This window comes from Schistocerca gregaria, chromosome 1 (assembly GCF_023897955.1).
Source record: "Schistocerca gregaria isolate iqSchGreg1 chromosome 1, iqSchGreg1.2, whole genome shotgun sequence".
NCBI lineage: Eukaryota > Metazoa > Arthropoda > Insecta > Orthoptera > Acrididae > Schistocerca > Schistocerca gregaria.
In genome coordinates, this window is record NC_064920.1 from 783,201,408 (window position 1) to 783,228,343 (window position 26,936).

The 26,936-nt window shown below is 44.4% G+C and overlaps 1 protein-coding gene across 2 annotated transcripts in view; it reads right to left on the reverse strand.

Moving 5' to 3' along the window:
- LOC126269086 (uncharacterized) overlaps window positions 1–26,936 on the reverse strand; it is a 237,165-nt gene that overhangs the window by 27,717 nt on the left and 182,512 nt on the right. For both annotated transcript variants that reach the window (XM_049973964.1, XM_049973965.1), the window contains exons 8-11: window positions 26,190–26,444; window positions 16,074–16,606; window positions 15,734–15,953; window positions 3,842–4,037 (exon numbers count right to left, since the gene is read on the reverse strand). In XM_049973964.1, coding sequence (XP_049829921.1) covers window positions 3,842–4,037; window positions 15,734–15,953; window positions 16,074–16,606; window positions 26,190–26,444 — 1,204 coding nt within the window. The remainder of the gene's footprint in view (window positions 1–3,841; window positions 4,038–15,733; window positions 15,954–16,073; window positions 16,607–26,189; window positions 26,445–26,936) is intronic.

The following is a 26,936-nucleotide window of genomic DNA, read 5'->3' on the forward strand; positions in this document are numbered from 1 at the left end:
GAACCGTATGTGCAGTTGACGGACTTTGAGCGAGGGCGTATAGTGGGCATGCGGGAGGCCGGGTGGACGTACCGCCGAATTGCTCAACACGTGGGGCGTGAGATCTCCACAGTACATCGATGTTGTCACCAGTGGTCGGCGGAAGGTGCACGTGCCCGTCGACCTGGGACCGGACCGCAGCGACGCACGGATGCACGCCAAGACCGTAGGATCCTATGCAGTGCCGTAGGGGACCGCACCGCCACTTCCCAGCAAATTAGGGACACTGTTGCTCCTGGGGTATCGACGAGGACCATTCGCAACCGTCTCCATGAAGCTGGACTACGGTCCCGCACACCATTAGGCCTTCTTCCGCTCACGCACCAACATCGTGCAGCCCGCCTCCAGTGGTGTCGCGACAGGCGTGAATGGAGGGACGAATGGAGACGTGTCGTCTTCAGCGATGAGAGTCGCTTCTGCCTTGGTGCCAATGATGGTCGTATGCGTGTTTGGCGCCGTGCAGGTGAGCGCCACAATCAGGACTGCATACGACCGAGGCACACAGGGCCAACACCCGGCATCATGGTGTGGGGAGCGATCTCCTACACTGGCCGTACACCTCTGGTGATCATCGAGGGGACACTGAATAGTGCACGGTACATCCAAACCGTCATCGAACCCATCGTCTACCATTCCTAGACCGGCAAGGGAACTTGCTGTTCCAACAGGACAATGCACGTCCGCATGTATCCCGTGCCACCCAACGTGCTCTAGAAGATGTAAGTCAACTACCCTGCCCAGCAAGATCTCCGGATCTGTCCCCCATTGAGCATGTTTGGGACTGGATGAAGCGTTGTCTCACGCGGTCTGCACGTCCAGCACGAACGCTGGTGCAACTGAGGCGCCAGGTGGAAATGGCATGGCAAGCTGTTCCACAGGACTACATCCAGCATCTCTACGATCGTCTCCATGGGAGAATAGCAGCCTGCATTGCTGCGAAAGGTGGATATACACTGTACTAGTGCCGACATTGTGCATGCTCTGTTGCCTGTGTCTATGTGCCTGTGGTTCTGTCAGTGTGATCATGTGATGTATCTGACCCCAGGAATGTGTCAATAAAGTTTCCCCTTCCTGGGACAATGAATTCACGGTGTTCTTATTTCAATTTCCAGGAGTGTATATCCTCACCCACAATTACTTCTCCTTTGAAGGCATCACCTACAAACAAATACAGGGTGGCTATGGGAACCTGCATGGTACCACCCTGTGCTAACCTATTCATGAGCCACCTACAAGAATCCTTCCTAAACACCCAGAATCCCAAACTCCTCACCTAGTTCAGATTCACTGATGACATTTTCGGGACCTGGATTGAGGGTGAAGGCACGCTATCCACATTCCTCCAGAACCTCAACACCTTCTTACCCATATACTTCACCTGGTCCTACTTAATCCAACAAGCCACTTCACCTGGTCCTACTCAACCCAACAAGCTATCTTCCTCAATGTTCATCTTTACCTCAAATATAGCTACATCAGTACCTCTGTACGTCAAACCTACCAACCATCAGCAGTACCTCCACTTTGACAGCTGTCAGCCATTCCATACCAAGACGACCCTTCCATTAAGCCTAGCTTCCCAGGGCCGTCGCATTTGTAGTGACAAAGAGGCCCCTCTTGACATATACGAAGAGTCTCACGTAGGCCTTCAGAGACCGTAATTACCCTCCCAATCTCCTACCACGCCTTCTCTCTCCAGTCACCCCCCACCTCCCAAAGTTCCTCCATCCGGCCACAGAGGAGCATGTCCCACATGACTCACTACCATCCAGGACTGGAGCCAACTGAATCATATTCTCATCCAGGGTTTTGACTACTTCTCACCATGCCCTGAAATGAGGAATGTTCTACCCACAATCCTTCCCACCCCTCACACAGTGTATTCAGCTGCCCACTGAACTTACACATATCCCTCTTCATCCTTACACAACCACTGCCCCCTATCCCTAACCTCATGGCTCAGCCCTGTAACAGACCTAGATGCAAGACCTGTTCTATACATCATTCCACCACCCCCTACTCCAGTCTGCTTACAAGCATCATCTATCCCACTGAATGCAGGGCTACCTGTGAAACCAGCCACGTGATCTACAAGCTAAACTGCAACCACTGTGCTGCATTTGACATTAGCATGGCTACCGACAAGCTATTTGCCGTCATGAATGGCCACCACCAAACTGTGGCCAAGAAACAGCTGGACCACCTAGTTGCTGAGCATGCTGCCCAATAGGACATTCTTCATTTCAAGGGGTGCTTCACTGCCTATGCCACATGGTTTGTTTACACCAACACCAGCTTTTCTGAATCGCACAGGCTGGAACTCTCCCTGCAATATATCCTACGTTTCTGTAGCCCTCATCCTTCGTTAGTCATTGTCCTTACACATCTAGCCCCTTCCCTGTTCCCATTCCAGCACAACACAGCTCTCTATTTTACAAACAGACCCACAGTCTTTTTACTTCTCTTCTTTTTTGCTAACATCCCCCGTCCACCATATAACCTCCCAACTGCACCTAATTGCCCTAACCTTTCTCCACCTTGTCCCTGCATGCTCCCAAAAGCAGCACTTTACTGCCCTCCACTACTACCCTGCTATCCCTCCCCTTCCTCACCCCAACCTCCCCCTTACCCCCACTACCCAGCTGCTTCTCTCATCATGCACCCCTGCTCGCAGTCTGGCCTCAGCAACTGGAGACTGAGGACGTGTGTGTGAGAGAACGCGCATGTGAGTGCATTGTCTATTTCCGAAGGAGGCCTTAACTGAAAGCTTACTTTTTGACAGTCTTTTTGTTGTGCCCATCTGCAACTCAGCATCTCCACAATATGGCGAGTAGTAACTATCCTTTTAATAATATTTTCATATTCCATCTTGGATTTTCCATTGTTTGAAACAAGAATACAATTTTCCCACTCACTTCTCTCAATACAGATATCCAGTTGCTATTTCCAATTAGTATATTCAGGATACTTTGACAGTAGTTTCTCCCTGGCAATGATGAATATGTCACCAATGTTAGGATAAAGAAGGAGTGGAAGAGGTAACTGTGAAATTTGTTTTAGTACGATATAAGCTGTAGTTATGCTCTCTGGATAATTTTTATCCTTTTTTCCCCAAGAGAAAAATAGAAATTTTTTTCTTGTAATTACGCAACTGGATGATGTAAACGATTACCATACTGGCCACTTCAGGCGAAGAATCAACGACAAACAAGGTTCTCCAGATTAAAAATCACCAACAGCAAGTTTTAGACAGGCACAAACACAACATTGGTATTCCAATCTTATTCTTGCACCTATCCATAGCTTGCTGAAAGGATGAAATGAGTAAACTTTGGTAAAGACCAGAAATAAATTGAGTTCTGACTCAGCTGCTGTCATTCAAGAAACAGAAGCAAAATGTTCATGGTTAGAGGATTACTTTATGTAGTAGCATTACAGGAGATGCAACCTGTTGCATGACCCAGAGACTAAGCGACAGTCAATGGCATGGTGTTCATTGTCTTACTCGCCGTCCTCAAGTCAGCTGACAACATCCCGGACTAAGACATGTTAATCACCTTATTCACGAGTGAGATCATGACCCGTCATAAATTTCTACCTATGGGAGGCAGGGAAGACAATCATGCCATTGACTGTCGCTTGGTCTCTGGATCACGGTGGTACTACCAGGTTTCATTGCCTGTGGTGGTGTATATATCCAACACAGTGCATGACCATGGTGCTTCGAGCGATTCCACATTACCTGAGATCATTCATCAAATTTTCCAGAAGCATACTCTAATTAAAAGAATATAAAATATACCTTTGTCTTCTTGAATTCGTGGAGTGGGAATCCCTGCTACAAAACTGTGATGGCGATTCGTAGAATTAATTATTTCATCTCGACGGCGTGACTGTACTTTTTTTATTGCTTCCAGCCATGCCTCCATTGATGCATGAATATTTGAGTGAACAGCTTCACCACGAAGACGTTCCATTTTTGCAATGAGTGTTATTACCTAATGAAATGGAAGTCATGGGCAGCATTACTAACTATACCAAAACATTAACAATGCTATCAAATGGAAACTAATAGACAAGAAGTAACAAAGCACAAGTGTATGTACTTGGGCAATTACACTATCTGAACCAAAGTACCCAGACACCTATTAATGAGCATTTACATGGGTGTGTCCACCTTTCGACTTTATGATGGCTTGAACTCTGCCGAGGACACTTTCAATGAGGTGCCTGAATGTCTGTGGAGAAATGGCAGCCCATTCTCCCCTTGGAGACAAATCCAGAGTTACCATGTTGGACACTAGGGTATTGAGAGAAGTCGTTGTCCTAACACATCCCAAAGATGTTCAATTTGGTTTTGGGCAGGACTCTAGGCATGCCAGACCATTACAGTAACACTGCCTCCTAGATTCTGCTTCACAACAGGTTGCACTGTCACGCTGATAAAATAATGATCTTCAAAACGTTCCTCTGCTGTATGCAGTGCAATATTCTTCTGCATCCAGTTTTTTATTATGCACAATAAGGCTACATACTAACCATAAAAAACACCCTCATACCCTACCACCACCTCCTCCATACTTCACTGCTGGCACTGCACATGATGACATATGAATTTCTCCAGGCATTTGCCAACCTCAAACCATTGCATTGCATTGCCACAGAACATATTGTGATACATCACACCAAACCATTTGATTCCAGTAATCCACAGTCCTGACACATCACTCTTACAAACACCTCAAAATTCACTTAGAATCGGTTACAGAAATGTGTGGCTTATGAGGAGCTACTCGAACATTATACCTCATTCTTTTGAAGTCCATACACACCGTCATTGTGCTAGCTGGACTTTTGGTAGTACTTCAGAGCTTGAGAGTGAGAGCTTTCACTGATTCCATGTGATTTCTTACAACCACTCTGCCCAATCCTCAACAATCCTTGTCTGTCAGTAAATAACGTGTGCGTATTCTTGGTTTAGTTGTGGTTACTCCTTTATGTTTCCACTTCAATTTCACATCACCAACAGTCAACCTGGACTGCTTTGGAAGGGTTGAAAGGTCCCTAATGGATTTGTCCCTCAACTGAGAAGACTAGCTCACATTTGAAGTCACTGAGCTCTCCTAACTGATCCATTTTGCTCTTACTCCTTTTCTACTGACAACACATTAGTTCCTGACTCCTGTTACACTAGCTGGTCTGCCTCTTCTGACAGCTACGGGTCAATTCCGTGTGATATGGGGTGTCTGGATACTTTTGATCAGGTGAGTGTATATAAAGGGAGAATATCAGATAAAAAACATAGGCAACTTGAAAACCTTAACTCTATGCTTGGCAGGCCACTAAATACTTTTGGAAAAACAGCCTAAACATCAGAGAGATTAACAAATTTTTTATACCTAGACATGGTTTTGCTGTCACCCATTCTGAACAAGCAGACCTGCTTAATAGAACGTTTACTTTCCTAGAAAAATATGCTCTAATATTATGTAGAAATGTTAGCTAGATTCAAAGAAACACCAACATTCCACCAGTTAATTCAGGTTAAACATTATTTACATAGAAATATCACAACAAAACTATTCCTTTTCACTAAAAAACTAAAGACTAAAAATATAAAACTTCACATAACCTACAGAAAACTTATATCATCTGCATATCTAGAAATAGTTATTGCACAACAGACACAAAAGTAATATTAGAACATATTCTTGTAGAAAGTTTGTTTCCCTTGGATAAGCATCATTCATTATCCCTTTCTGGTGCTCTAAAGATCATACTTGTCGAGTTAGGAAACACCACGTGAAGCTAATGTGAGGTAACACAGCTTGCAATGACTGACAAAATAAATATTACATAACAAGAGAAAATAATTATTGCAATATTCCTTAAAGTGCAATTGCTGTCGTATCATGAATAGGCAGTAACATTTTTAATAAAATTTTATCAGTCCATGTATCCTGTGTATTAACTGAGAAATCAATAATTACATGACTCCTTGCAAGTACAAAAATCAGTCTATATGCATCAAAACATACAGCTGAAATAGGATCAGTCATGAACGCACAAAACAGTCTCTCCATTGAATGCGATAAAATTCCTCTATTATTTTAAAAATATGCGATATGCGATTGCTATCCCACTCTTTCCCTTTTAGTACACCTTTTGAATTATTGCTAAAATAAATGTAGAGTCCATCCAAAATAAAATTTGATACATTCAAGCCAAAGCATAAGAATAGTAATACAGGCCACGTCAAACATTAGCATATTTGAAAAGCCAAATCTCCATTATGAATGGGTTTTAATTCAATTTATATTTTAGTGAGGAATTATGTCCCGAGTTTTTTAATCTTCTGTTTCCCTTATCACAAGTGGCTCACCCTAAGAGGCAGTAATGTAGTGATATCCAAAGGAGAAGACGCTTTATACCACTGAGAAACTCAGGGTTTTTCAGCAGCATTTAAATTTAATGTTGGCACTCTGCAAAGTATGAACAGTTATACTGGAAAATAAGATGGAACTATCATTGTGGAGAACAATGAAACAATGGATGGTTGGTTGATTGGGGTTGAAGGGACCAAACAGCAAGGTCATCAGTCCCTTGTTACAAAGTCGGTCAGTTCCGACAGAGGGACAGCTCAGAAGAGTCAAAAACGATAAAAGGTAAAAGGTAAAAGGCTAAAAAAGTGCAGTTGTGTCGTCAATGATAAAAACACAAGGAGGGAAGTCAGTAAATGGGCAACCTCAAGAGAGAAAATATCCCACCTGTGATGCAGTACAAGCAAGACCACATGCTATTTAAAAGCGTTCAACCGCCAGAGTGTAAAAGGGCGGATTGTAGAAGGGATTAAACAAACCTAAAAGGCGATAAAAACAGTAAAAGGGAAAAAGAAGGAACATGGCCAGGGAGCAGAGTCAGGAATCTCCAAGCACAGCCTACAGTGGGAGACATCCCAACCCTCACCGCCCTGCCCCTACTCCAGAGGGAGATGAAAATCCTTAAAACTGAGAATAAAAACCACTTTCACGGAGGAAACTGAGAACCAGTTCAACCATCCGGGAATCGTCTGCTAATATTAAGGGTAAAGTGCAGGGAAGTCTGTACTTAGTACGCAAAGCTAAAAGAAGGGGGCATTCCACCAAAATGTGGGCCACTGCCTGGAAAGCTCCACAACCACAAAGTGGGGGTGGCTCACCACGCAAAAGAAAACCATGGGTCAGCCTGGTATGGCCGATGCGAAGACGACAGAGGGTGGTTGAGTCCTTTCGCGAGAGGCGTAAGGAAGAACGCCATGGGACAGGTGTCACCTTAATCGCACGAAGTTTATTAGACAAGGAGGTAGCCTCCCAGGATGTGGCCCATGATTGCGCAAAGTGGGATTTGAGATGAAGCCGTAAATCCGCCACAGGAGGGGTGACAGGGAATGGGGGATAAGTGACTGCTCCCCCAGCCAAACGATCAGCAAGCTCATTTCCTTGGATGCCCACATGGCCAGGGACCCAAAGGAAGCTAACAGAACAAGCAGCATGGTGGAGATCAGCGAGATGGTCATGGATGGAGGAGACCAAGGGATGACGGGAGAAACACTGGTCAAGTGCCTGAAGGCCACTCATTGAGTCTGTACATAACAAAACGCGATTGAGCTTGGACTGTTTAATAAAGGTCAGGGCCCGGGAGACCGCCATCAATTCCGCAGTGAACACCCCACATGCATTTGGCAGGAGATGATTTTCCATGCCTACAGAGGAGGTGAAGGCATAGCCCACACGATCAGCAGATTTAGAGCCATCAGTGTAAAAAACAACAGCATCCCGAAACTCAGATAAAATGCGGCGGAAAAAACAACGGAACACCATCGGGGGAACGGAATCTTTCGGACCTCGGCAGAGATCCATCCGAACTCGGGGCCGAGGAACTAACCAAGGAGGTGTGTTGGGGAGGGAACGTGGGATACAGGAAAAGGAAGGAAGCTGAAAATCACGGCGAAGAGACGCTAGGCGGAGCCCAACCGGTAAACCCGCCCGAGGGCGGGAGTCAGGTGGGCGACTTCCTTGGGCAGGGAACAGGATAGAATAGGAAGGATGAGTGGGAGAGGAACGGACAGCGATTGCATACGAAACCAGAAGCTGGGAGCGCCGAACGGGAAGGGGGGGGATCCCAGCCTCAACCAGGAGACTATCAACAGGGCTAGTCGGGAAGGCACCGATGGCCAAAGGGATACCACGATGGTGGACCGGATCCAAGAGGCGCAATGTAGAAGGGGCAGCTGAACCGTAAACTTGACAACCATAGTCCAAGCGAGACAACACTAAGGCCCGATATAGGTGGAGGAGAGTGGAACGCCAGCACCCCAAGAGGTGTGGGCAAGGAAGCGAAGGACGTTTAGTTTACGGAAACATCCTATCTTCAGGCGTCTGATATGAGGCAGCCAAGTGAGCTTGTTGTCGAAAAGAAGGCCAAGGAAACGAAACTGTGGGACCACAGGTAATCGTTGTGCATTGAGATAGAGCTCTGGATCGGGGTGGACTGTCACACGGCGACAAAAGTGGACCACTCGCGATTTTAAAGGAGAAAACTGAAATCCGTGTGAGATGGTCCATGCAGAGGCACGCCGTATAGCACCCTGGAGCTGCCGCTCTGCAGCGGCCATCGAAGAGGAACTAACCCAAATGCAGAAATCATCCACATACAGAGCAGGAGTGACCAAAGGACCGACGGAGGCCACAAGTCCATCTATAGCAATGAGGAACAGAAGTACACTCAATATGGAACCCTGAGGGATGCCATTCTCCTGGGTTCGCGGAGAACTTAAAACTGTACCAACCCTAACCCTAAACGAACGATGAAACAAGAACTGGCGGATAAAAATCGGGAGTGGGCCCCGAAGACCCCACTCATGAAGTGTAAGTAAGATATGATGGCGCCAAGCCGTATCATAGGCCTTGCGAAGGCCGAAAAATACAGCAACCAAATGGCGGCGCTGGGAAAAGGCCTGCCGAACTGTGGATTCCAAGCGAAGTAAATGATCGATCGGAGACCGTCCCTCTCGGAAGCCACACTGGTAAGGGGACAACAGACGCCGAGATTCGAGGACCCAAGTGAGCCGACGGGCTACCATCCGTTCAAGTAACTTACAAACAACGTTCGTCAGACTAATTGGCCGATAGCTGTCGACGAACAGGGGTTTCTTACCGGGCTTAATGACGGGAACCACGATGCTATCCCTCCATTGAGAAGGGAAGTCACCCTGGAGCCAAATACGGTTAAATACCCGGAGAAGATGTCGCTGTTGTGGAGCACTGAGATGTTGAAGCAGTTGGTTATGAATGGAGTCTGGGCCAGGGGCCGTATCATGAGAAGAGGAGAGTGCGGAAAGAAGTTCCCATTCAGTAAAAGCGTCGTTGTATGATTCTGACTGGCTGGGGGTAAAACATAAGGCGGAAGCTTCGGCCCGCTGTTTCTGGGGAAGGAAAGCAGCCGGGTAGGAGGCTGATGCCGACGCTGTTGCAAAATGGGTCGCAAGGTGTTCCGCGTGAATCAACGGGTCCGTGCAAAGGCCATCCGGGAGGTGAAGACCCGGGAGGGTAGACTGCCGATGGCAACCTTGGAGAGAGCGAAGTGTAGCCCATACCCGCGACAGAGGGACAGCAGAACCGAGGGAAGAAACAAAGTGTTCCCAACACATCCGTTTGCTCCGTTTGATTAAGTAACGGGCTTTTGCGCGAAGGCGTTTAAAGGTAATAAGATTGGCAACGGATGGATGCCTCTTAAGGTGTTGCAAAGCTCGACGGCGATCACGGATGGCAACGGCAATGTCCGAACTCCACCAAGGGACCTGCCGGCGGCGAAATGGTCCAGATGAGCGCGGGATAGCAAGGCTAGCAGCGTGAACAATCGCGTCAGACATGTCACGTATGACATCATCAATACCATCCGACAATGAGGGAGAAAAAACGACCTGTGCAGTATACAGAGGCCAATTGGCACGTTGGAAGGACCAACGAGGTGATCTGTCCATTGGGGAGCGGGAAGGGAGCGAGAGAATCAACGGGAAGTGGTCACTATCGCAAAGGGCGTCGTGCGGTGACCATTTTAGGGAAGGGAGGAGGGAGGGAGAAGAGAGAGAAAGATCAATGGCAGAAAAGCTACCATGACCGGCACTGAAATGGGTAGGGGAGCCATCGTTAAGAAGGCACAAGTCGTGGTCGGTAATAAACTGGTCAATGAGATGACCCCGACTAGATGGAAATGCACTGCCCCACAAGGGATGATGTGCATTAAAATCGCCAAGTATAAGGAAGGGAGGAGGAAGTTGCTGAAGGAGGGCACTTAAGGAGGCAGGTGTAGGAGTTCTGTCAGGAGGGAGATACAGATTGCAAATTGTGACCCCAGAGTCCAGGTGGATCCTAACAGCAACTGCTTCCAATGTAGTTTGGAGAGGAATCCACGTGCTGGCAATGTCCGTTCGGACCAACGTGCAAACTCCGCCAGACGCCCGTAGGGGGCCGACCCGATTTCGACAGAAAGCACGGAAGCCACGGAGGGTTGGTGAGTGACCACCAGTAAAATGAGTTTCTTGTAGAACCACACAAGCCGCAGAGTAAAACGAAAGAAGGGATTGCAACTCCGGTAGGTGACGGTAATAGCCATTACAGTTCCATTGGATAGCCAAAGAACGATGAGTCAATTGGGGGGTGAACAGGCTAATGTCAGTCATGCCGGTGGGTCACCACCCGTCACCGACAAGGAGGGGGCGACATCCATGAATAACAGGTCAGAGACAGGTTGTGAAGATGGGGACGAGACCTCTGGCGACACCAGAGACTCCTTGTCCCGGGACTTGTGCTTCTTCTTTCTCTCTGTTTGGGATCGTGGAGGGCTGTGCAACAAAATGGAGCCAGCCATAGCAAGATCGGGAACAGAAAGAAAGCGGGCGATCTGGGGGCCCGCAGACCGTGGTTCTCGTGGTGGCCGCGTGGCAGCAGACCTTTGGCCTGGAAGGTGCCGGGAAGGGGGATCCCGCGAGGGGCGCCCATGACCGGCAGACGCCGAAGAAGCAGGACACTTTTCCAGCCGGGGAGAGGAAGCGGTGCCCGGAGGGGATGGTGTGGGAACCGCAGGGGGAGGGGGGAGGAAAGGGGTTCGGGACTGGGGTAAGGAATGAGGAGGAGGGGGTGAAGATACTACTGAAGCATAACTAGTTGTCAGGGTCACTGGATGAAGGCGTGTATACTTTTTACGGGCCTCGGTACAGGTGAGACGATCAAGAGTCTTATACTCCTGTATCTTTTTCTCTTTCTGATACACTGGGCAATCCAGTGACCGTGAAGAATGATTCCCACGACAATTTACGCACACAGGAGGGGGAACACAGGAACTTCCCTCATGGAACAGATGTCCACAGTCACCACAGAGGGGGGCCTGCGAACAGCGCGAAGACATGTGGCCAAAACGCAAACACTTGAAACATCGCATAGGTGGTGGGATGTATGGCTTCACGTCACACCGATAGACCATAATCTTGACCTTCTCAGGGAGGGTGTCCCCTTCAAAGGCCAAGATAAAGGCACCAGTGTCAACGCGGTTGTCCTTCGGACCCCTCTGAACCCGCCGAACAAAGTGAACCCCCCGCCGGCTTAGATTGTCCCGAAGTTCCTCATCAGATTGAAGGAGGAGGTCTCTATGGAAAATTACACCTTGCACCATGTTCAAGGACTGGTGTGGGGTAATTGACACAGGAATCGTACCAAGATGGGTACAGGCACGGAGAGCTGCAGACTGGGTAGCTGAAGCAGTTTTAATCAACAGCGACCCAGACCGCATCTTGCTGATAGAGTCCACCTCGCCAAACTTGTCTTCGATGTGTTCAACAAAAAACATAGGTTTCGTATGAGTAAAAGTATCCCCATCAGTTCTGGCGCAAACCAGATAGCGAGGGAAAGGTTTCGCCCCCAGCCGACGAGCCTGGCCCTCCTCCCAGGGGGTAGCCACGGAAGGGAAGGCGGAATGGGCAGAGGAAGCAGCACGTGAAGAATCTTTTCCAGTCAAAGAGACGGCCGGAGAACCGCCAGAGTTGTGGACTCTTATGCGTTTCATGAGCATAGTGTCCGCCCTGATACCACCCACTCCAATCAGGGGCTCTCCTCATGGGCGCCACCCAGCCACAGCAAGGGCCGTCTGGCACGGCGGCCATTGCTGGGAGTTCCGATGCTCCAGGACGACAAGCAACCACTCCTAGGCTTACATGAGGAGGTCACAGCTCAGGTATCAGACGTGTGATCCCTGTGTTTTCAGGGGGCTCAACCAAAAGGGTACATAGCGACCCCACCACACGGGCTGGCTACCGTGCTGGCTATGGACCCTAGCGTCAAACAACGACGTAAAGGAAACGATGGAATCAATGATGATGGCACACGCCGGAGACACTAGGTAAGGTGCTCTTCCCCAAATGGCTCACACTACGGAAGAAAATTTAGTGATGGAGGTCAAACCCCAGAGGGGACCAGAGAATACCAAAAGGATGAAGGAATTACAGAACAAGGCCGAATTGCAAGGTCAACAGAACCAGGAGAATAGCAGGGCCAACATAAGGAGGGACACCATAAGTAGGGACACCAAGAGAGGGAGAGGAGAGGTCGGAGGGAAGGATGAAGGACAGGAAAGGAGGGGAAGGGAAAGGAAATGCAGCCCGGAAAAAGAAGGAAGGCTGCAATAGCTCGGGGCCCCGTGCTCGCCACGCACGTACTCACGAAAGGACCGCGAGCCCCCTGGGGGTAACAATGAAACAAGACAAAGAGGCTGTGAATATACCAACTGCTTCCGGCAGTAAAAACAGTTAGTTCTACAACGTCCTCATTAATTGAAGGTGTTACCGAGTATTAAATGACGACAGTTAGAGATATGACAGGATGAAAAGGTAAATATGTTCACATGTTTGCATTTAAATGTTAATAATAGATTGGATTATGTAACACTAAATAAAATAAAGATTTCAAGGACGAACAGTTATTATGAGATCAGCAAAGCAAACTATCACACTTAGAATATTGCTTTAGTTTTAATAGGATCCACAAGAACCACAACATTTCTGAACAGTAACACTGTGCTGCACTGGCTGTAATTTGTGGGACTGAAATATCCCTTTATTTTGCATTCATCATAGTGACGTTTTGCTCATACAGGCATTTTCCAACACAATGTTTAGTAGAACCCATCAAATGTCATTCAACGTTTTAAAAAAAATCTTAGGGAGTAACCAGACTTTACAAATGAAGACATGGCACTAAGAGGTTCTCGAACAGATGTGACAAAGCTACCACCCACAAACACAAAACTCCCCCAGCCCACACAGAGACATAAATAAGAAATAGAAGTCATCAGAACTTCAGGTACAATTTTCAAAACCTTCTGGCATCACGCAACACATTCTCCTGACATCCGTAAAAAGTGAGATGATGATGTTCTGATTAAGATCAGAGTGTAAAAGTTATTTTTTTCTGTGTTTGAAAGTAACTGTAAGCTGACCAATGAACATCAATAGATATCAAATTATGTAACAACCTTGTGCAGACCAAAACTATATCTGCAACATGACCACAATTCCCAATAGTATAAAGCTGATGAACGTAATTTCACTATTTCATATTTGTTAATAACAGCCACACATATAGTTGCAGATGATATGCTGTATGCCAGAGAAATGACAACAAAAAGGCAGAGAATATGCTGGAAATAATTGCAAGAAACGAAGAACCCACGCTATGATTTACACGTAAAAACGGTATTATAAAACTATTCACAGAATACAATATTTGGGACCAAACAGTACACATGTAATAATGTGTTGTAATGCTTATAACTATTCTAATTTTACAAGTTTTAGAATAAAGAAAACACCACTGATTATGGCGATATTGTTGCTGAAACCCACAAATGATGGTGATATTGCAGATAAAACTAGTTTGTGAGGGGAAAAAAAATTTACAATAAAATTTCCATAAAATTTTGCGCGTGCAGCTGCATAAATTCAGCTTCAAAATCTTCCAATACTTCAGCTGAATACTGTCCAACCATCTTCAGAGTGAGCCAAGGTGACTAATGCTCAAGCAGCAAACCAATGTGTATGCAGCCAAAGTACTTGAGTGTTAGTCACTTTGCCTCACTCTGAAGATGGCTGGATGGTATTCAGCTGAAATATCAGAAGAAGAACAAGAAGAACAAGAAGAAGAAGCTGAATTTATGCAGTTGCATGTCCAAAATTTTATGGAACAGTCTTTGTGCCGTGAAAACATGAAGGTACAGTAAAAGTGTTCTGCATCAATGCAGAGCCACAGTTCCAGTTCCACAATATTGTTAGAATTATACAAATTTGCACAATTTAGCTACACTACCTCCATGGAGCAACATGCATAACATGTTGAAAACAGACAAACATACTTTGAAACAAGTGTAATTTATGGTAAGAGGTCTCTTGAATCACAGCCATATTTCAATACAAATCCTATTCTGGTGGAAAACAATCTCACTTATGAGTCTTGTTGTGGAAAACAAATCATAATTTGAACAGAGAAAAAGTACTATATTCACAGTAATACCAAACTTCAAATTTGGCTGAGAATAATAAAAAGCAAATATTGTGTATGTGCGTATGACTTTTAACTTTTCACATTAAGCATCTAAATAAAATACACTTACCTCAAAAGATAATGATCCAGTATACAGAGTGAGTGAAAAATGACTGTACAACTTTGGAATGATATAGAAATTTATTGAGATAACCTTCAAAATCGAAACACGTGTCATTTTGTAGCAAACAACTTCGAGTTTCACATAAAAGTGTCAAGTGTCATTTTGGTTTGATGTGATTACTTCGGCAAACATCCCACGGGTAACCAATTTCTTCACTCACTTGTTGCAGCAAATTAGTCAGGTTGGCTAAATCGTTTGGTTGGGGGAGGAACATACACATGGTCTTTAATGAAACCCCAGAGAAAGAAATCCAGTGGTGTCAAGTCTGGGGAGTGAGGTGGTCGTGTGATTAGCCGTTCACACCCAATCAATCGACTCGGAAGCAATCGCAGTACTTACCAAACAGTCTTTTGTGGAATTCCAGTCTCACGAGGTGCACATCGCGTTGATTTTTGTGGAGTGTGGGCAAAGCCCTCTCTAACGCATTAGACTTAAACATCACCACATCCTCGGCGACCTAGAGATTTATCATATCTTCACAAATTATTGTGCTGGGAGTAAATTGAAGGCCTGCTTGGAGGTCCTTTAGCATATTCGGTGCAAAATGTATGCCAAACATTTGCTGCAGAGCTTGTTACATGAAATAAAAATACACAGGGAGCACGCTCCGCACCAGTGAAATTAGCCATTTTAACTGTGCACCACCCTGGTGATCCAGGTGGCGTACTGATGCACTGTGAGAATCGAACTTGGTATGAAATAACATCTACCGATTCTGTAAGTTGTCTCAATAAATTTCGACATCATTCCAAAGCTGTAATGTTCTTTTTGACTAACACTGTATATATGTTATCTGTGTACCACTGCAAATATTTTCCCTCCATTTACTCTTTTTTACACTTGCAGGCATTACTACCTATCATGCACCATAGTGCGCCTTGCAGTGAATATAAACACTGTACAAATATTAATTATTATAAATTCTAATACATATATGCTATACCCTTGCATGTTCACGAAGCTGATCAATTATTAGTCGATCAACTCTTGAAGGTGTTGGTGGTAATCGAGGTACAGGTATATTATTAGCTGAAGATACTTTTTTCCCTGGGTTGTGCCGTGCTAAATCTGCTTCTGTTTTCTTTCGTTCCTTTTCCAAGCTCTTAAATTGATCATAGCACTCTTCTAAGCGCAGATGAAGCTCGCTTGAGGGTCCACTTCGCCTAAAAATTAATGTTATTATTTCTTAACAAACAAAAAAACATCTATTTATCTATCTATCTGTCTACATATATATATTTCTTGCAAAGGTTCTGTGTAGCTATATTACACACAAAACTCACCGAACTGATCGAAAACCGTAAACATGTGAAGGAATTCCAAATAATCCAGGTACATCAAATACTGGTAGCCCATCTGGTCCGACAGGTCCCGATGTGGTAAGATAACCAAGATTTGCCCTTGCTTTTAACAATTCAGTGCAAAATTCCGGAGGATACGTTGTTCCATCCAGTGGTGGAGGTGGAATCATTTGATGCAATGTTAGAGATGCATTTCCATACTGGAATGGATGGAAATTAGCTGCACGATTGTCAGTATTTAAATAGTTTGCATTTTCTATTGCTGAAGATTGTGTCAGCAAGCTGTTGAAGTTTGCAGTAGAACTGGAAAATGATGCATTTCTTGCACAGTTCAAAGTAACATGACTTGCACCACTTCCACTACTTTGTACATTTTTCATTACTGCATCATTTGCATTGCCATTTAAACGATAATTAACATTTCTGTCTGCGTTACTTGAACCGAATCTTGATGTATTGTTGTACACATATCCCGTGTTGCCTCCCGAGTCTGGGCCACAGCCAACAGATATTGCCTACAAAAGATTTTTACAATCAATTTGAGTGTCAAAACAATATCATGAACAACTGCTGTTTTGGTATCAGAAATTTTGCAATTATTATGACAAACACTTCGTGTACCTTGATGCCAACTATGTACCATTTTTTTAAGTTTTAATAGAAGGTATCAGTATATATATATATATATATATATATTGAAATATGTCTGCTTGTGTCTGTGTATGTGCGGATGGATATGTGTGTGTGTGTGTGCGAGTGTACACCTGTCCTTTTTTTCCCCTAAGGGAAGTCTTTCCGCTCCCGGGATTGGAATGACTCCTTACCCTCTCCCTTAAAACCCACACCCTTTCATTTTTCCCTCTCCTTCCTTCCTTCCTGACGAAGCAACTGCCAGTTGCGAAAGCTCGTAATTCTGTGTGTGTGTTTGTGTGTTTTGTTCATGTGCCTGTCTGCCGGCGCTTTCCCGCTTGGTAAGTCTTGGAATCTTTGTTTTTAATATATTTTTCCCATGTGGAAGTTTCTTTCTGTTATATATATATATAATTGGGTACGTAGATTGGAGCCTTTCTGGCAGAAGGGTTGAAAGGGAAGGAAGAGGGGTGAAGGAAAAGAACTTGAGAGGAAAAGGAGTAGGCTTTAGGAAAGTCATCCAGAACCACAGATCAGGGGACATTCAGTGGACGGTTAGAGAAGGAAAGACAGACTGTTAGGGACTGGCGGAAAATGAAAGATGTAGAAAACTAAAATGGAGTGAAGAAAGTAGTCGTTACCATGAAGAAATGCTGAGATGGAAGAAATTAATGTAAATTAAGGCCAGTAGGTAGATGGCAAGAACCAAGGACACACTGCAGCGCTAGTTCCCACCTGCACAGTCCTCAGAAACTAGTGTCCAGGGAGGAAGCCAGATGGGGCATAACAAGCACCGAGGTCTGACTGTCATGTTGTAGAGAATGCTCTGCAACAGGATATTGTTTGTTGCTAGTATACACCCTCTTTCTATGCCCATTCATTCTAACTTGGCGATGCTGATGTAGAAGTGCAAACAGTGTTTATGTAACAGCTGGTATATCATGTGTCGTTTCACAAGTGGCTCTCCCTTTGAAGGTATAAGTTTTGCCAGTTACAGGGCTGGTATAGTTGGTGGTAGGATGGTCCATAGCCCAAGTCTTGCAGACGAGGCAGTCACAAGGGAAGGAGCCATAGGGTGGGAGATGGGTGCAGGAGCAGCACAGGGTCTGACAAGGATATTATGGAGATTGAGAGGGTGATGGAAAGCTATTCTAGGTGTGGTGAGCAAAATCTCGGACAGAATGGATTGCTCCAAAGTTGTCTTTTGGAGGGATCAGCAGTACCAGGATGTGATGTGATTGCCAGGGACATCTGCTTTTGAACTAGGCTGGAGGGGTATTAACATCTAGTGATGACTGAGGTGACAATGGTGGTAGTTTGCTGTAAAGAGTCTGCACCTGAACAAATATGGTTTGCCTTGAATGCCAAGGCTCCCCCAACAATCAGTCTTTCCTTCTCATCCTGTCCGTTAAGTCTCCCCTGACTGTGGTTCTATCCCTTTTCAAAACCTCCCCATTCCTTTCCCTTCTTCCTTCCATTTCAACCCTACTGCAAGAAGAAAAAGCCACTGGCTGAAAGCCTGCCTAAGGGGTGTGTGTGTGTGTGTGTGTGTGTGTGTGTGTGTGTGTGTGTGTGTGTGTGTGTGTAGTATAATTCTTGACATAACTTAGACAATTAACACTGTCTTTTTCAATAACACTTGCACAAATGGATTTGCTACTCATTTGAATTCCACCCTAGTACTTCCTTTCCTCTTTAACCTACCTATAATATACTGCCTGACAAACAGTGTAAATGTTCCATGAATTCACACTTGAAACACTTCAGTTTCTCATCACCAAAGCACTTTGAGAACACATATGCTTATTTGGTCCCCCCCGACCCCCTCGAATCAACCAACCAACATATGCACTGTCCTGATAAAGCTAGGTCTTTTGCCTTATACTTTGTTATCCAACTGATTTTTTTTGACTTGCACCTTAGCCCAGTAGTAAATCAACGCACTATTTCAGGTGGGATCTTTTTAACACCGTCTCAATATTGCCGGTAAATTTGTTTTCATGTTTTGTTTTGCATATCTTGCACAAAGTTTTCCAATACACCCACAGTGCAGCCATTTGCCTTTAAACAAGAGTGTCCAATACAAAGGTGTGTAATTTTTTTTTTTTTTTTTTTTGATGTTTTATTCTGTGGTTGCAGTTAAGACATTCTACAAATTGATCACCGCCAAAGGAAAGGAGCATGTATGAACCAAGCTGGGGCAGCTCATTCTTATCTATTTAGGATGAATTTCAGATGGCGATAAACTGAACACAAGAAATTCAGGTATTCCAGTTGATGCATTTGACCTACACACACGCATCACAAGCCATACAAACAAAATCACTTCACAAGTTAGATTAATAAGTAACATACATTATTGTCCACCACACAGCGGAGATGCCAAGTCGCGATAGGCACAACAAAAAGATTCACACAATTGCAGCTTTCAGACATTAAGGCCTTTGTCGGCAGTACACACACACACACACACACACACACACACACACACACAGCTTGCACACATGTCTGCAGTCTCAGAAAACTGAAACTACACTGTGAGCAGCAGCACCAGTGCATGATGGGAGTGGCAACTGGATGGGGGTAAGGAGGAGGCTGGGGCGTGGAGGGGGAGGGATAGTATGGTGGGAGTGGCAGACAGTGAAGTTTTGCAGTTTAGATGGAGGGCAGGAGAGAAGTTGTGGAGGGGGGAGGGGTTAAGTAAAACAAAGGAGAGAAATAAAAAGAAATTAAAAGACTGGCGGGTGGGGCGACGAAATGACGGCTGTGTAGTGCTGGAATGGGAACAGGAAGGGGGCTGGATGGGTGAGGACAGTGACTAACGAAGGTTGATGCCAGAAGGGTTACGGGAACATAGGATGTATTGCATGTAAAGTTCCCACCTGCGCAATTCAGAAAAGCTGGTGTTGGTGGGAAGGATCCATATGGCACAGGCTGTAACCACAGTCCACCATCTAAAAACTGATCCCGACCTTATAATCCTACCTGCAGACAAAGGCTCCACCACTGCTGTTTTGAACCCCAAGGATTATGTGGCAGAAGGACTCCACCTACAAACCATGCCACAGTGACCCCATTCCAGTAATCCAGCAGCATCTCCAGTCACTACTCAAATCCTTAGGCCCATCTCAGAACCTCGCTCCCAGAGTCCATCTCTCTACTTACCCCTACCATTCCCCGCACTCCCACCTTCTACATGCTTCCTATAAGTCCATAAACCCAACCACCCAGGACACCCCATTGTAGCTGGTTACTGTGTCCCCACTGAGAGAATCTCTGCTCTCATAGACAAACACCTTCAACCTATTACCCGGAACATATTCTCCTATATAAAAGATACCAACCATTTTCTCGACCGACTCTCCACAGTTCCTGTCCCTTTACCACACGGAGCCCTACTTGTCACTATTGATGCCATCTCCCTGTTCACTAACATCCCTAATGCCCATGGCCTTACTGCTATTGAACACTACCTTCACCAAGGCCCGACACGATTCCAAACTAACAACATTCTTCCTAGTCGCCGTGACCAACTACATCCTCACCCACAATTAGTTCTCCTTTGAAAGCATTACCGCAAACAAGTCCAAGGTATGCCTATGGGCACCCACATGGCACCATCCCATGTCAACCTATTCATGGGCCATCAAGAGGAATCCTTCCTAAACACTTACAATCCCAAACATGGCTTAGATTCATTGAAGCGACCTTTGTGATTTGGATCGAGGCTGACGGCACCCTATCCACATTCCTCCAGAACCTCAACAACTTTTGTCCCATTTGCTTCACCTTGTCCTACTCAAACCAACAAGCCACCTTCCTAGATGTTGACCTCCACCTCAAAGATGGCTGCATAGTACCTCCGTCCATCAAACTACTGACCATCAGCAATACCTCCACTTTGACAACTGCCACCTGTTCCATACCAAGAAGTCCCTTCCGTACAGACTAGCCACCCGTGGTCATCGCATCTGCAGTGACGTGCAGTCCCTCTCAAAATATACCAAAGGTCTCACTGAAGTCTTCACTGACCATAATTATCCTCCCATCTTTGTACAAAAACAAATCTCCCGTGCCTTATCTTTCCAGTCTCCCACCACCTCCCAAATTCCAGCCACAGAAGAGCATTCCCCTCGTAACTCAGTACCATCCGAGACTGGAGCAACTGAATTACATTCTCCGCCAGGGTTTCGATTACCTCTCGTCGTGCCCTGAAATGAGAAATGTCCTGCCCACTATCCTTCCCACTCCTACCATGGTATTCCACCGTCCACCGAACCTACACAATATAGCTCGTCCATCCTTACACAACCCCTGCTCTCAACCCCTTACCTCATGGCTCATACCCCTGTAATAGACCTAGATGCAAGACCTGTCCCATACATCCTCCTACCACCACCTACTCCAGTCCGGTCACTAACATCACCTAGCCCATCAAAGGCAGGGCTACCTGTGAAACCCGTCATGTGATTTACAAGCTAAGCTGCAACCACTGTGCTGCATTCTATGTAGGCATGAAAACCAACAAGCTGCCTGTCTGCATGAATGGCCACTGACAAACTGGGGCCACCCTGTTGCTGAACACACTGCCAAACATGACATCCTTCATCTCAATGACTGCTTCACAGCCTGTGCCATATGGATCATTTCCACAACCACCAGCTTTTCTGAATTGCGCAGGTGAGAACTTTCCCTGCAATACATCCTATGTTCAACCCTCCTGGCCTAAACCTTCGTTAGTCACTGTCCTCACCCATTCAGCCCCCTCCCTGCTCCCATTCCAGCACTACACAGCTGTCATTTCACAGCCACATCAAGTCTTTTAATTTCTGTTTTTTTCTCTCCTTTCTGCTACTTACCCCCTCCCCTCTCCGCACCTTCTCTCCTGCGCCCCGTCTAAACTGCAACACTTCACTGTCTGCCACTCCCACCATACTATCCCTCCCCCTCCTTGACCCAGCCTCCTCCTTACCCCCACCCAAGTTGCCACTCGCATCATGCACTGGTGCTGCTGCTCGCAGTGTGGTTTCAGCTCTCTGCGACTGCAGACATATGTGCAAGTTGCGTTTGCACGAGTGTGTGTGTATTTGTGTCTACTGCTGACAAAGGCCTTAATGGCCGAAAGGTATAATTGTGCGAATCTTTTTGTTGTGCCTATCGCGACTCAGCATCTCCGCTGTATGGTGAGTAGCAACTTTCCTTCTCTGGTATTGTTACATTCCATCCTAGATTTTCCATTGTTTGCTACATTATTGTCCCATACTTAATAGCAAAATCAATTTTCTCTTTCTCCTTAAACATCTGCATTCCTTCTTTAGGAACAATAATAATCCCATATATATTATGAGAAAGTTTGTGTGCGAGTATGTTTATTACTGCTTCCAGCAGAAATTGATTTGGAAGAAATTTGAAATTAGCTTATACCCTGAATTAACACACAGGCTACTTTTAAAAGTGTGTAGGACACAATACTTATCGATTTCAAGAATATAATGCAAAATGTGGACCAATAATTACTCTTAGAAAAAGCTATTTACTCTGACTTTTGAACAGTATCGTATTTGTGAATTTTTTTTATTGTTTAATGTCTTACATAGTATGATTCAACATAATGAATACAATGCCTATACAATCCTTTAAGTAATTAATCCATATTTCCATAAAAGCCCATTGCAGTTTAGCTGCTGAGCATCAGGCGTATCTTACAGCTGCTGAGACACTTGAAGACTCTCAATGACGGTGTCATTTATATGTAGAATGTGGTGGGCTATTAGTGAAGCTGGATTTCATTATGATATATACACACAAACAATTATGACCTTTTCTGAGTTATGCATGTTACAAACAGTTGTGAAATTATTTACTCCATTTCATGGCATTCATTGTAATTTACTACTCAGTCTCTTAAAATTTTTTCTTTATTACACGTGTACGTCTTCTGCAATATGTATTCTGTCAGGCTTGCCTCAAAATTTGGTTTGTTATCTGGCTTTAAACAGTGTAGAGTAGAGAGCAAGAAGTTGTTTTCGGTCCTTTATGAGCATGAAAGGTGGGTGGAAGTAGGAGGCAGTCAATTATGTCACTGCAAAATGGTTTGAAAAATGTTCGCAGAGGCCAGATGGATCAACAGAAATATCACTATATGAGCTGACAGCAAGGAAAAATCATCTGTTTTGGGTTTGGCAGAGGATGGTGTGTATATCCAGGGAGGAGATTTTCATATGCAGCACTCTTTCTTGTGATGTTTTAATTGCAAAATGGGCCCTTGTGCACAGCTGTTTGAAGATTATGAGAAATTATTGAGCGATTTTTTTGAATCACTGAATAGTTTGCAGGTACTGGTGATTGTGCAGTTGTTATGTATAAAGAACAATATCAGTAGGGCCAGATGGAAAAACGGCAAAAGTGGTGTTTGATGTGTACATCTGCCAGTTTACACTCCAAAATGCTCACAGGCCAGTTGGTTTCAAGGGGGGTGGAGTGGCAGTGGCAGGATCAATGGAAAGTGGTCACTGCCACAGATATCATTCTGTACTACCCATTGTAATAACGCGACTGCATTGTGAAAGCGTAGGGAATGAGCCATGTGCTACGCTAAATTGGGTAGTTGATACATTACTAAGGTAACACAATTCAAAATCAACAAACAACTATTCAATGAGGAGATCCCTAGAATGGTGTAACTTCCCCCAAAAGGGGTAATGCACATTTTAAATTCCGAACAATGAGGAAGGGTAGGGAGAAATAGTTGTAACAGATTAATCAATTCACGGTTCCATATTTCCCTGTCTGATGGCCGGTAAAATTGCAAATAATGGTACCAATGGTTGGTCTAAGACATAGATACCACCTCCACCAGCATTTGGAGGGGCACCCATTCACTACAGCGATTTCTATGAACGAGCATGTAGACCCCCCAGATGGCCTCTCGCGATTAACATGGTTCCTACAGTAAACGCGACAGAGACTGAACTAGGATAGTCATTACACGAAAGCTGGGTTTCTTGAGGCCAATGCAGACTGCAGAATAGAATGGCAGTAAATGTCACAGGGGTGACAGTTGCACTCATTACAATTCTTCTGTGTAGTCACCATAGGTAACTTGGAAAAGGGGAGGGGATGAAGAGACTGGTGTAGCAAATCACACACCACTTTTAGTCATACATTGTGTAGGAACATTGGTTTGAGATCACTATGAATAATAGGTCATGCTGGCCTATCAGAATAACCTTCGTCTTCGATTTCTTCATCAACTTGTCTTCTGAACTTTTGAAGGTTTCTGAAGAGTTATCTAATTTAAGATCAGGAACAGAAGATGAGTGGGTGGCACTCTACCACTGGTGGCCAGCAGTTCCTGAAGCTGCTGGCCTGTGTTGGGCTGCAAGTCCTCACGTTTTTGGGAGGAGGGTTACCCAGACCCTCTACTGGGGGGCAATCCTTCTCCAGTCAAGGAGTGGAGTGGGGACTGCGGACCCTGACGTTGGTATGACAGAAGACGATAAAATGGTGACACCCACTTCAGACAGTGGAGTTTCTGTTTCAGTATAATGAGGGTTAATTTCGTCTTCATGGGCAACAATTAGTCACGAAACTGATTATCACATAACAGGGTGAGGAAGTTCATATGTCCTGTTAGCATTGGAGAATGATAAATGATCAGAAGTATTATGTTCTTGGACTGTTTGTTCCTTTTTGTTAATGGGAAACATCAGCGAGGGGGAAGTGTGCCAGTCCAGACAGCTGACACAAAGTATTCCGTCACGCTGAGTACATGCACAACTGCCACAGACAGTTTCATTACGACAATGAGATGACATATATCAAAACATAAATATATAAAGCACTGCTTGGGTGGTGCATAGAGATTGACATAACATTGGCAGACCATGTGTTTCACCTTTTCTGGAAGTGTGTTTGCTTTAACACTAGAATAAATGTTCACATGGCAACTCTATTATTATTTGGTTCCTTCCTGACACAATGGCCAAACTGCACTTCTCGCTGTTACAGATTGGTAAACAGTTCTTCATCCAACTGTACATCAAATCCTGCTAAAAGGTAATGACACTTATTTTTGTTTTACTATTGGGAGTAAAAGAAACAGGAATGTCACTCAAAGAAGCACATAAAACTAAGGCTGAGGGGTTGTGCTGTCTTCATGAGGAGGTACCTACTCCCTGTCTTTCGCAATGCTGCCATGTCTCCTAACTTATCTTTGATCTGTTTCAGGAGAACTGAGTTTCACGAGTTAGCAAGGTCTCACAGTCCTCTCTAGTACAGACTAGTACTGTGATGGGTAGGATTGTCAATATTGATGTCACAGTCCCTACTCCCATGGCGTAATCAAGGATGTGAACATTTTGGTGTTGTAATAGAGAGAATCATATTGAGTGTTCCAACCCGAAGAAGCTAACTATAAGTTGATTCATGGGAGACAGTCTGACCTACTGTCGCCCACTCCAGCCGGGAACTCTCTCCATGGACACCAATCAGCCGTTCACCCAACCACAGCAACTGCCATCTGACATGGTGCATGTTCCCCAGAGCTCCAATGCACTAATGGAGATGGGCATCTACTCTTTAGTATGCATGGAGAGATTCTAGTGCAGGCACTATTAGTGCAATTCCCTTCAATGCCAGTGGGCTACAAATATCCAGGTACATGACATAACCCCTACAATGGAATGTTTACTGTGTCAGACTTTGGATCTGATAAATATTTTGCCCATAACTGGGTGTCAAGATCATAACACTTGGGCATGTAGTACTACACAATTTTAATGATTTTGTCTTACATTAAAAATTATTTTATCCTATGTCATCTAGTTTTAACATCTAAATAAAAAAGGTATTATTAATTTTTTAAGATCACTCAGCCAAGTTAAATAATCAGGACACTCATAACATAGCTGCTGAGCATCTCAAACTCCAACAATAACAAAGGTTTGTTTTATGCAAGTTTACAAAATGAAGAATTGTTTAACTAATTAATACTGTGTAGTTTTCTGTGCAACAGCTCACTTAAATATTTCACAAAAACCAACTTACTGCAAATTCCCTTGTCACTACAGAAGAATAAAATATCACTAGTAAAGTAGCACATATTTCCTGAGAAGCAATCAAACAAATGTTGCATCGTAAATATACCACTCTTCACAATATAATATAAACACAATCAAGAATGCAAATTATTTCCCAAAACATGTCCTACACACTTTCAATTAAAATAAAAGTCTAAACTGACAGTATAAAATGTTTCTAATTACACTTCACAAATATTTAGGACTAAAGGAGACCGCAGACAGAATAGCGATGTGCTGAGCCATCAAGAGGGCCACATACTTACTTTCTGCCGAACGTTCCTACATATCTGTGAAAATTGCACTGTTTTTCATGTAGTTAGCCTTTCAGCAGCAGCAGCTAATTCAAACATGGCTTTAAGAAAAGGTTAACAGTTAAATGCTGTACCTGTTGGTTGTTTCCATTTCCTCTTGTCAGATTCCTTGGAAAACCAATTGCAGAATATGATGCTGAAGGTGTTTGTCCAGTAGCTTCCTTAATGTCAGGAGCAGCATTATGGACAACTTTTTTAAATTTTGGTAGTGGCAAACTGACCTGATGATCTGGATGTGTCAAGTTACCTTCATTACTTATAACAGGTTCTTCCTTAGCAGCATAATTTGATCCTATTTGAGATATGCTACTGGCTGGATACTGATTAATCTGCAAAGAATTAGGTGCTCTCTCATATTTGAAGAAAATACATCAAGCAATAGAAATATTGAACTAACGAGCAATGAAAATTATCTCATACAAGAACAGTTAAAACAAAAATGTATCAATAGTGTGCAATAGCTACACTAGCATTACTACCAATTTTACATACTAATGATATCTGACAGCATCAAACTGGCACAAAGTTAAATCTAAAATCTCACTTTACACATTGCAATTTTACATCATGGCCAATCAGTAGAAACTGTATTAAATGGCAACAAATATGGAAATGAAACTTTTAACAGAATCCTTTGTTATTATGAACAGAATTCATCTCTCTATTTCTTTTTAAGAAAAACTGACATGTGATACAAAGGAAGACATTTGCATGTTTTCACACAGTATAACATCATAATGCTCGAGACACAGTAGCCCAAAAGCAAGAACTTTCAGTGGGAGATTAATCATTTTGAAATGCATAGTAGTTTAGATAATTTT